General features: G+C 47.5%; 1 protein-coding gene across 1 annotated transcript; it reads right to left on the bottom strand.

Annotated features, from left to right (window-relative positions):
• Positions 1–9747: 9747 nt before the first annotated feature.
• LOC109731997 (uncharacterized) lies at positions 9748–10779 on the bottom strand. The gene is made up of 3 exons (XM_020291178.1): positions 10708–10779; positions 10456–10608; positions 9748–9918 (listed from the first exon to the last, which is right to left on the bottom strand). Exons 1-3 carry the CDS (start codon positions 10777–10779, stop codon positions 9748–9750), a joined length of 396 nt encoding a protein of 131 aa, XP_020146767.1.
• Positions 10780–11652: the final 873 nt, after the last annotated feature.

Genomic DNA, 11652 nt, shown 5'->3' with positions numbered 1-11652 from the left:
GTATAGGGGTACAAAAACGCACCCTCTTTTTGTACACCGACAAAAAAACCCCAAACATTTAGTACCGGTTGGTGCTACCAACCGGTACTAATGGTCTACCAGCACCTGGGCCTGGCTCGTGCCACGTGGTGGCACTTTAGCGCCGGTTCGTGCTTTAGTCTCCACTCTTTAGTGCCAATTGTAGAACCGGCACTAAAGGCCCTTACGAACCGGCGCTAAAGCCCGGTTCTGCACTAGTGTATCATGTATGGTTGCATTTATTAGCTTATAGACTCAACTATTGTTGGGAAGCACTATGTGATGGTAACATAATATGTTACTCCAAACCAATCTCTCCTCATTAACTAGCTGCCGCATTAGCAAATTTGTCTTGAGATGTGTTATGTTATGAGCTAAGTTACTCCCACTATGAATAGCCTTAGGGATAAATAACTCTGTAAGTTACTAGCCAATTCGGCTGAAAATTAGATGACCGCCTGCAGCCTGGTGCAGTTAGAGCAAGTATAATAATGAACCTAGGGCATCTCCAATGTAGACCCCTTACAATGGACACCACAAATGTTCGCCGACACGTACGGATCATGTCCGCAGACAGGATGCAGAACATTTCCCCCCCAAAACTTCCTCACCCTGCAAGCCCCTGAATGGAGACCACGACCGCGACGGCCCTGCACAGACCGGCTCCGCGCTCCACCCCACCACTGATTACCCCTGGGCTAACGATGCCCCAGATGACCTAGAACTGGCCGCCACGGCGTCCAAAAGGGCGGCCGGCTCGGAAATGGTGTAGGCATGTGGTTGCGCCCGGCTTCCAGGCACCAAGGACGAGCTAGTGGTTGCGCGCGTCGTTGTTGGTATGGATCAGCACGATGGAGACGCTGTCGGTGCGAGCGACGACGACGGTCTCGACACCCATGATGTTGAGCTGGAGCAGAGAGAAGGTGGTCAATCACCCTGGCGTGCGGGTTCTCCGGCTGCTCTTCTTGTGAGCCATCCACGCATCCCTCACCCTGGCCTGATCTACGGCGGAACTATTGGCCCTTATGTCCCTGTACTTGAGGTGGAGCAAGGAGGACAGGTGCCGCCCGAAGCCAGAGCCCGTCAGGAGCCCGACCACCGTCGGCCAACCTCCTTGGGGTTCTCTACATCTCAAAGATGCGCACGGGCATGGAAAGGTTGGATGAGGAGTAATGTCTAATGCACAACTTTTCTTCTTGTAGACTCTGTTGGGCCTCCAAACACAGAGTTTTGTAAGACAATTGTAATTTCCCTGAAGTGGATGACCTAAGGTTTATCAATTCGTGGGAGGTGTAGGATGTAGAAGGTCTCTCTCAAACAACCCTGCAATCAAATACAAGAAATTTCTTGTGTCCCCAACATACCAAATACAATGATAAATCGTATAGGTGCACTAGTTCGGCGAAGAAATGGTGATACGAGTGCAATACAAAGAGTAGATATAGGTTTTTATAATCTGAAACAATAAAAACAGCAAGGTAGCAAGTAATAAAAGTGAGCACAAACTCTAATGTCACCTAGATACTCCAATGTCACCACAAGTATCCGTGAGTCAATTATTCAATATTCATAAAGAAATCCAGATTCATAATATTCAATCCAACGCAAAGAACTTCAAAGAGTACCCCAAAGTTTCTATTGAAGAAAGTGGGATGAAAACGTGTATCAACCTATGTGCCTAGATTACCCCGGGAATCCACGGGAATCCGCAAGTTGACTACCAAAACATATATCAAGTGACTAATCAGAATACACCATTGTCACCCCGGGGGTTATCCACATGCAAGACATACATCAAGTGATCTCGAATCCAATATTCAATCCAATAATAATGAAACCTCAAAGGGAAAGACTCAATTCATCACAACAAGATAGAGAGGGAAGAATATCATATGATCAAACTATATTAACATAGCTCGTGGTACATCAAGATCGTGCCAAATCAAGAACACGAGAGAGAGAGAGAGAGTGAGAGAGAGAAAGAGAGAAAGAGAGAGAGAGAGAGAGAGATCAAACTCATAGCTACTGGTACATACCCTCGGCCCTGAGGGTGAACTACTCCCTCATCGTCATGGAGACCGCCGGGATGATGATGATGGCCGCCGGTGATGACTTTTCCCCACCGGAAGGTTTCCAAAACAGAGCTACGGATGAGATCACTTCGGAACAGAGGCTTGCGGCAGTGGAAAACCCCACCTAGGTTAACTTTCGGCGGTTTCTATACTTATAGGATTTTTAAGGGTTGATTTCATGTATGGGGGTGTCCAAGGGACCCAGAAGCTCAGACGGCGCGCCCTAGGGGGTGGGGGGAATGCCACCCAGTCTTGTAGCCCCCCTATCACACACACCTTCATCTGTCTGGCCATTTATGCTGTTATGCTCATCGCAAACAGTTCCACGCATCGCACACGCGACTATAATCTGAATCGTTTTGATGTCTCCACCATCGCAAACGTTTTATATATTTTTCGATGGTTTTTTACATCACCGTTTGCGATTAATGCATCGCACATAGTTTCGTCGAAGGGTCTCTGATTGTAGTGTCGCGTTACACCATCCTGCAGTAGTGTTGCATCGTCTTATGTGAGGCGGTCCTCCGCACTGAGCCCCACTTCGACCTCTGGCTCAAGCAGTGTGTCAAACCATAGTCCAATGGTAAAGATCGTAGAGTGCGGAGGAGCCATGATCAGCAAGCTTCATAGCATCAAGTGGCTTCATAGAAAATTCAACTAGATGGTGAAGCTCTGGCAGGAGCAATGGTTCTACATGGCTAATGTGCAATCGGGGGACAGAGAGGGAGTCCCTTCTTTCTCAGTCGCCCCCTTGAGGAGGTTGCACTCCTGGACGGCCAAGAACCTTGACTATGGGAACAAGGAGGAGGTCGAAGCCCTTCAAGAATGGGTGAAGTTCCTCGTCGACAAGGGCGTCATTCTAGTGGATGTGATCCACGTTATGCTCCACCACAGGTTCCAACCCCTCCTGGCCCGAGCATTAATTCCTCTATGGAGGTATGTTCTGAACAGAAAAGTGTCGGTGATCTGAGGTCTCCACAAGGGTGAAGGACCTCAGCGGGATGTCGACCATCCTCTTCAAGCCCTAGACAAAGGAAAATACCTTCCGGACCATGGGAGACAACGTCGGCCATAACTGAGCACGCCAAGTTGTTGATGTGTGTCTTTTTTTCCACCTTTTACTTTGATGTCAGACTTTTACTTCCTCATCCCTAACCGAGTAATTGAACTCAGTTGACCATATCGAAGTATTGGTGTACTTACGCTAGAACGGCCCAATCACCAGCGCCTTAAAGTGGGGAACCCATGAGCGCTGAGCTGGAGCACTTGCTGACCGGGGACCCGTATGTGATCACGGTCAAGCCAAAGAAGACCAAGGGGCCCAAGAATACCAAGGCTGCAAAGTGCCTAGTCATTCGGGACAACATTCCCGAGCTCCTTGTTGCAAGTCAACCGAGCTGGAACTCCAACTCCAGCACCAAACAGCAGGAGGAGTCTAGTGAGGCCCCATCATCCTGAGATGGGAAGAGAGAGTGTGGGTGGCATCGGTGGATGACGAGGTGTTGCCCTCTCCCCAGGCTCCTAAGCACCCGAGGATATCCAAGGTTCCTGATGACCCACAAGTATATGGGATCAATCGTAGTCCTTTCAATAAGTAAGAGGGTCGAACCCAACGAGGAGCAGAAGGAAATGACAAGTGGTTTTCAGCAAGGTATTCTCTGCAAGCACATAAATTATAAGTAAGGAGTAGTTTGATAGCAAGATAATTTGTAACGAGAAAGTAATGATAGTAGTAACAAATGTGCAACTAGGTAGCCCAATCCTTTGGGGGCAAAGGACAGGCAAAAACGGTCTCTTATGATAAGCAAAGCGTTCTTGAGGGTACACGGGAATTTCCTCTAGTCACTTTCATCATGTTGGTTTGATTTGTGTTCGCTACTTTGATAATTTGATATGTGGGTGGACCGGTGCTTAGGTGCTGTTCTCATTTGAACAAACCTCCTACTTATGATTAACCCCCTCACAAGCATCCGCAATTACGAGAAAATTATTAAGGATAAATTCTAACTATAGCATTAAACTTTTGGATCCAAATCAGTCCCTTACGGAATAATGCATAAACTAGGGTTTAAGCTTCTATCACTCTCGCAACCCATCATCTAATAACTACTCCACAATGCATTCCCTTAGGCCCAAATATGGTGAAGTGTCATGTAGTCAACGTTCACATGACACTACTAAGGGAATCACAACATACATACCATCAAAATATCAAACACATATAAAATTCACATGATTACTTGCAACAAGATTTCTCCCGTGACCTCAAGAACAAAAGTAACTACTCACAAATGATAATCATGCTCAAGATCAGAGGGGTATTAAATAGCATATTGGATCTGAACATATAATCTTCCACCAAATAAACCATATAGTAATGAACTACAAGATGTAATCAACACTACTAGTCACCCACAAGTAGCAATCTATAGTTCCGGTACAAAGATTGAAATCAAGAGATAGACTAGGGTTTGAGAGGAGATGGTGCTGTTGAAGATGTTGATCGAGATCCCCCCCCCCCAAGATGGGAGAGTTGTTGGTGATGATGATGATGATTTCCCCCTCTGGGAGGGAAGTTCCCCAGGCGGGATCGCTCCGCCGGAGGGCAAAAATGCTCCTGCCCAAGTTCCACCTCGAGACGGCGGCGCTTCGTCCCGAAAGTCATCTCCTTATTTTTTTTCTAGGTCAAAGTGACTTATATACCAGAAGAGGGGCACCGGAGGTGGGCCGAGGTGGGCCCAACCCACCAGGGCACGTCTAGACTCCCTGACGCGCCCAGGTGGGTTGTGCCCACCTGGTGGGCCCCCTCTGGTACTTATTGGCTCCAATATTTCTAATATATTCTATAAATATTCCCCATAAAGTTTCAGCTCATTTGGAGTTGTGTAGTATAGGTAGCCCGACGTAGCTTTTTCAGGTCCAGAATTTCAGCTACCGGTATTCTCCCTTTTTGTGTGTACCTTGCATATAATGAGAGAAAAGGCATTAGAAATACTCCAAAAAGCATTATTATAGATAAAAATAATATAAATAACAGTAGGTAAACATGATGCAAAATGGGCGTATCAGTTCCTGCGGTGAGTCACTCATCAGCGCCTGTTAATCAGGACACCAACTCGGATTCCTCTGAGGAGCCCAAGCCATCCGGTCGCCCTTGCCATACACGCCCTGCTTCTTACAAGTAAATCTTTAGTAAACATTTTATTTAGCAAGGTGATGTATGTAAAGGGTTCTCACTTTCCTTCTCTTTACTTTGTAGGGAGCAGTGCGACTCGGTGGGCGAGGGGTCCACTAATCTCCTAGGATCCTCGCTGGCAGCAAGCTCAGGGGACTCCTTGGGGACGGAGTCCAATACGTCCCTTGGTCAAGCCAAGGTATCAGAGACCTCGTCAAACCCTCCTCCTGCGGCGTCTGATCACTCGCTCGGTGTCCCCAGCTTGCGTGGGTCTAGAATCACGCGATCAATAGGAGACACGTCCTCCTTCTGCAGCCGATGGCGGGGTGTCGAGCCGCCTCTCGCCAACGAAGAGGCCGAGCTGATGGATCATTGACGAGCGGCAAAGGGAGCCCAAACAAGCTCCTTCATTCTTCCCGAGCAGCGTGCCTTCCTAGGGGCTTCTCTAAGTCAGTTTCGGTCCGCCTAAGCTGGTATCATGGAGGTTTTCCTTAGCCTAGCTATAGGCTTTAAGGTATATGACTATGCAATTGATTTAATGTTAAATTCCAGTTATCTTATATTCAGAAGCCCTTGTGGAGGATGTTAAAACATCGTTTGAGGACACCAGAAAGAATGTTTTGCTTTTAATAAAACTGCATTACTCTAAAACTGTTTTGAATCACAATTATAGTAGCCCCCGGACCGTAAGTTACTTTACCAAACTCTCGTGAGGGTCGAATTATAGCTTAATACTGGTATATTTGATTAAACACAGATATCCAGTAGCCCCCAAGACTCGTGTTGGTTCTACGAGGAACAAACAAGAGGATCAAATCATGTTCTTAATGGGTGCAATTTATTCACTTCTTTCGTATCTTAAGAAGTCTTCTACCTCGTACGGCTCAGCCAACTCTTCGGAGTTGTAAGAGGTGAAATGGAGTATTTAACCAAAAACTACCACAATTGACGGAAACGTGACGAAAAACAACCACTCTACGATTTTGTGCGAAAAGCTACCAAATTTGTCCTAAACCGTGGCCAAAAACTACCATGTCGCGAAAGCGCTCGCTTCGCCCGCGCTAACCCCGAATCTGACCGGTTGGGCCCGCGAATCAGTTGCCATGCTGGCTAACGGACGGCCGCCGCGCGTTGACGGCCGTTATCGGCCCGTCCGCAGTCGGAACGGCGGCTGTCGGTCGGGTGCGGGTCAAGATCTGATCAGTTCCCCTCTCGCTTCACTCTCTCCCTCCTCTCCCTCTCTCTGAACTAGGTGGCGGCCGCCATGTCGTCGTTGATTCCGAAGGGTGGCGGCGGCGACGCTGGCGGCCTTGACACAAGTTTGGACGCTGCTGCCTCGCCCGCGCCTCCACCGATGGCCAGCGACTCAGTCGATAATTGGTTGGGGAGCACCAGTTTCTCGACGCAGGCCGGCTCGCAGCAGCTAGAGGCACCGCTCTCCCATTCATCGCCAATGGGTTGCAGGTATGCAAGTATCATCTGCTGGGCCTTTGGTTAGCTGCTTCAATCTGGCAAATTAGTAAGATGTGTTTGTTTCTGTTAGTTGGACATGTGTAGTAAACTGTATTGCACTTGTAGCTCAGTCAATTTCAATTCAATTCATGAGCACTTATTTGTGCAGTTTGGCTGACCAGAAGTGGGAGATATGGTTTCATTTAGAAGGAAGAAACCCTGTGAAAAGGGGTATATTTGAGTCAGATATTTCTTTGCTTACTCTACAATCACTCATTGCTAGTGAAGGGTATGGGGACAGTGATTACATGTACTATGTGAAGGAGGAGGAAATTGGATCCGAAAGAGTAAAGTATTTAGGTAATGAAGCTAGTGTTCATGAAATGTTGGAGTTTTTTCATCATGTCAAGCTAGTGAACATAAAGGTTGTGAGAAATGTTGAACCTGGAATTAGTACACAGGCTAATGAGAATTACATGAACACTCAAGAGAGCTACTGTGTGAAAAAGGTTGTGGAGCAATCTGAGCTTCAGAATCAGATAGATGATAGAAAGGCTCAGCTTGAGAGGAGCGGGATTCAAAGAGAGGCAGATTTGAACCACTTTGAAGGAGACACTGAAGTGTCTGAATTTTGTTCTGAGGATTCAGTTCATTCAGATGGGAGTGCTGAAGCTGTTCAACAAATGGAAATAGAGTGTGCCTCTGAAGAGGATACAGCATTGCAAACTACTGCTATTGTGAAACATGTGAAGAATCCTGGTCCAACTAGCAGATGTCACAATGAGGTAGAGAAAAACGTTTTGAAGATTGGTTTCCTGAAGCAGATGAGTTTTGTTTTGCTGGTGATGCAGGCATAAGTGATGAGGAAGAAGAAGATGAAGTTGAACTACCATACCTCATGAAGAAGCCAAAGACAAAGAGTAGTGCGAAAAAGATGAAGGAAAGGCTATATTTTGACCCCTCAATTCCCAATTCACATTTACTCTTGTGCAAGAACTTGTGTTTTGGTACTGTTTACCAGTTCAGAGAAGCATTAAGAGATTTTCATATAAGGACTTGGAGGTCTTTTCACTACCACAGGAACACTCCAACAAGAATTATTGTTTGGTGTTCACAGAGAGAGCATGGATGTGAATTTTTAGGGGTTCCTCTAGTGTTACACATCCACCTCCACAACCAGCACCTTAACACCAAGCTTCACAGATGCCAGCATCATCTGCTCCACCTCCTAAAGCAATGAGGAACGGAAAAACAACAGCAAAAAAGAGAGGTTCAACATCAACAGTTTCAGCAGGAGCAGCCAGGTCTTCACCAGCACCTGCAACAGGATCAGCATGAACAAGAGCTCCAAGAGGATCAGCATCAACACGAACATTCAATGCACCAAGAACATCCACTGGAGAACCAGGGATATTGGCAGGTAAGAGGAAGAGGAAACCTCCTAGCAAGTTTGCATCCTATTTCAATGCTAGTGGAAACTATTGAAACTCTGTATCTAAGTTTGTGTTCTACTACTTAGTTTGAGTGTATGGTACTAAGTTTGTGTTCTGCTACTAAATGTGTGTTGTGCTACTAGCCTGCTTAAATTCAGACATGTGAACTTGTGGACAATGTTGAATGTATGGTACTTATTTGTGCCCAATACCAATGGGCTAAGTGCTACTGATTTGTTTTGATTTGTTTTTTTTTTGTTTTACTTTGCCATTTGTACAGTTTAGGTGCATGTTTTAATTGTTTTAATTTGTTTTATTTGTTCTACATTGCCATTTCTACAGTTCAAAAGTTACTGCCAAATTCATTTTAGGAAAAAAAATCTGCACAAAAAAAAGTCTAGCCTGGGGCTCGAACCCAGGACCAGTTGGTTGTAACCATGCGTTCAATACCAATGGGCTAGTGCTGGTGATTTGTTTGACTAGCATCGGCCAAACTTATTATATGTTGTTAGCCACCCACCACGCCCTCTACTCACTCGCCCACTCGCCGCTCGCACCGCCCACTCCACTTCCCCCTCTCTCCTGTCGAAATCGTCGCCGACAACCACCGCCACCACCGTCGCCATGGACTGGCAGCTGGCCATCGAAGCTCTCGCCGGTAACAACTAGGAGATGCGCGCGCAGTACAGGGAGATCGCGCGCTGGTTCCCCAGTCTGGTGATGCTGAGGAACCACGCCTGCGGCCTCGTGAAGGGTGATGACAGCTGCTGAAAAGCAGCGCGCCTTCCCTGTCGGCCGCACCATCCCGCTACCGACCATTCTGCTGTGGGCGATGCGCGAGGTGCAGCGCTCCCCCGACCCCAGGCGGCGCGCCCAATGGTGGATGTACCGCTCATCCACCACGTTGCCGGTCGCCGCGGACCACGTCACCGACGCCGTCCTCGCTCTCCCAGCCCCAATCAACAACGCCTACTGGGAGAGGCGCAATCCATGGGTCCTTGGGCCCTCTGACGACTCTGACAGCGAGTCTTCTGACGACGAGTCCTCTGATGACGAGTCCAGTGACGATGATGAGGACGAGCCCTCTGACGACTCTGACAACGAGGTGGATGAGGTCGTCGTCCTCTCCGATGACGAGCCTGAAGTGCAGCTGCTGGCTCCCGTCCTCGACGCCGTGGAGGGGGACAGGAACCTCCCAATCCACGTGGATGCGCTGCCGGAGGTTGCTTATCTCCCAGAAGGCGTCGTCGTGAAGCAAGAACAAGATGGCGGCGAGGAAGATGTGCTGGAGCCGGCGCCGGGCAAGAAGAAGACGGCCGCCGCCGCGGACCACGTCACCGACGCCGTCCTTCATGGCCTTCCTCATGTTCTGAATGATATCTGCTTGGCTTTGAAGAATGCACCTTTGCTCCTTGGCAGCTTCAGCTTTTCCATACTTAACTCAATCTTTGCCTGATCCTCAAGTTGTTTCTTCTTCTCATTTAGTTCATTGATTGCCTAACTGGTATAGTCCATGTCATGAGACATCTTGCCATCTTGATAGTCAAATAGCTTGGATACATCTTCCACCAACTCGCTGTAGTTGTTTGACAGGAAATCAATTTCCTTCTGTAGCTTGGCCACCTCTTTTCTCATGGGCTTGTTTGTGATTCACCCTCCCCAAGTTCTGCTCATGGTACAAGTCGCAAATCCTTGTTAGGCACCTTTGTAGAATCTCTGGCCAAGGACCATCCACCCACTCCACAACCCCACAGTTCACACCTACATCCTACAGAAGCAATTATTTATAATTAAGCACAAAGCACTTAGTAACAAACTTAGTACAGATAACTAAAGTCATAAAGTCATTTCATTTAACTGAAACCCTTTGTTTACATCAATATGCTCTCTGAATTATGCAAACATAATTCTTCATAGTAAGCACACAGCACCTGACTTAGCATCAGAGATAAATTCAGTTAACAGCTATATTTAGCAGTAGATATAAATTATTTAACTCTGTTCTTTTTCAGTTAACAGCTATATTCAGTAAACACCTAACTAATACATTCAGTTCACAGTACACTAAAGATCTCTGCATGTAGGTGTTCTCAGGTTCAGTCATGTATTGAATTCAGTTAACTAAGGATCTACTTTCACATATAGCTTCCATATGTATGGCACTTTCAAGTTTCAGTTCTAAACTACAGCACACATCTCTGCACATCACACATCTCTGCACCACATGCTGCACCACACATCTCCAGCAGCAAAACACATCACACATCTCCACCAACAAAACAAGTTAGCGTTCAAGATTTAATACCTGCTGCACAGGAAAACCCAGGAATCGCCTCCCAGTCAAAGCACCTTCAAAAGCCACCATCTTCTTCGGCCTCTGATGATGCATCATGCACGTCGGCTCAGATTCAGTGTAAGAATCACAGAAAGATGGTTCCACCACACTGTCAGGGGTTTCCTGCAAAAGAAACTTCGAATCAAACCAAAAGCAACTTGGAATCTCCAATTTGGATGAACTAACCCTAACCCTAACTCTGTTCCACCATTATGCACTTACAAAGAGCTGAGGATCCATTGAAACCATGTTGATGTCCTCGTCCGAGCTCTCCTCGTCATTCCAAGATGGCATCCTCAACTTCTACCGGCAGCAATGGCCACGGTGGCGATGGCGATAGGCTGACCTAGCTCAGAGCACCAGGGAGAGGGAGAGGATGAGGACGAGTGAGAGCGAGCGAGGAGGAAGAGAATGAGCGAGTGGCTGAGCTGGCTCTCACTTATTGGCCCACCGACAGCTGCCGTTCCGACAGCGGACGGGCCGTTAACGGCCGTCAAGGCGCGGCGGCCATCCGTTCGCCGGCGTGGCAACTGATTTGCAGGCCCAACCGGTCAGATTCGGGGTTAGCGCGGGCGAAGCGAGCGCTTTCGCGAATTGGTAGTTTTTTGCCACGGTTTAGGATAAATTTGGTAGTTTTTCGCACAAAATCGTAGAGTGGTAGTTTTTCATCACGTTTCCGTCGATTATGGTCGTTTTTGGTTAAATACTCGGTGAAATGACAAAGGAGAATCTCTTCAGTTGAGGCAGGAGGCCGAGAAGGCCCATGGTAAGGATGTTTAACTTATTCCTTACGACTCGTTTTATTAAGTGTTTTGATGTCTAATTCTACATGCCCATTTTGCAGCGGCTGAGAAGCATTTGGATGACATGCGGGCAGATCTTGAAAGAGCTTGAACTAAGACGGAGCACTTGAAGGCCTCGGTGCAAAAGAACGCCGAGTTGCTCACTGAGCAGCAAAAGACTCGCAAAGCTGCTCAGGCGCGCGTCGCTACTGTGGAAGGGGATCTTTCTAACTACGTTACTAAATGTGACGTGCTAAAGACATCCCAGGGAAACGATGCCGCCGAGCTCAAGTGGCTCGATCGAGGACGCCAAGAGGCGGCCTCCCATGTCGATACAACAAACGAAGAATTGCGGTAGGTGACGAAGATAGCCTCCAGTAAGCCT

The sequence above is a fragment of the Aegilops tauschii genome, chromosome 7, assembly GCF_002575655.3.
Source record: "Aegilops tauschii subsp. strangulata cultivar AL8/78 chromosome 7, Aet v6.0, whole genome shotgun sequence".
In the NCBI taxonomy this organism is placed as follows: Eukaryota; Viridiplantae; Streptophyta; class Magnoliopsida; order Poales; family Poaceae; genus Aegilops; species Aegilops tauschii.
This window is presented reverse-complemented; position numbering and strand designations above follow the sequence as displayed.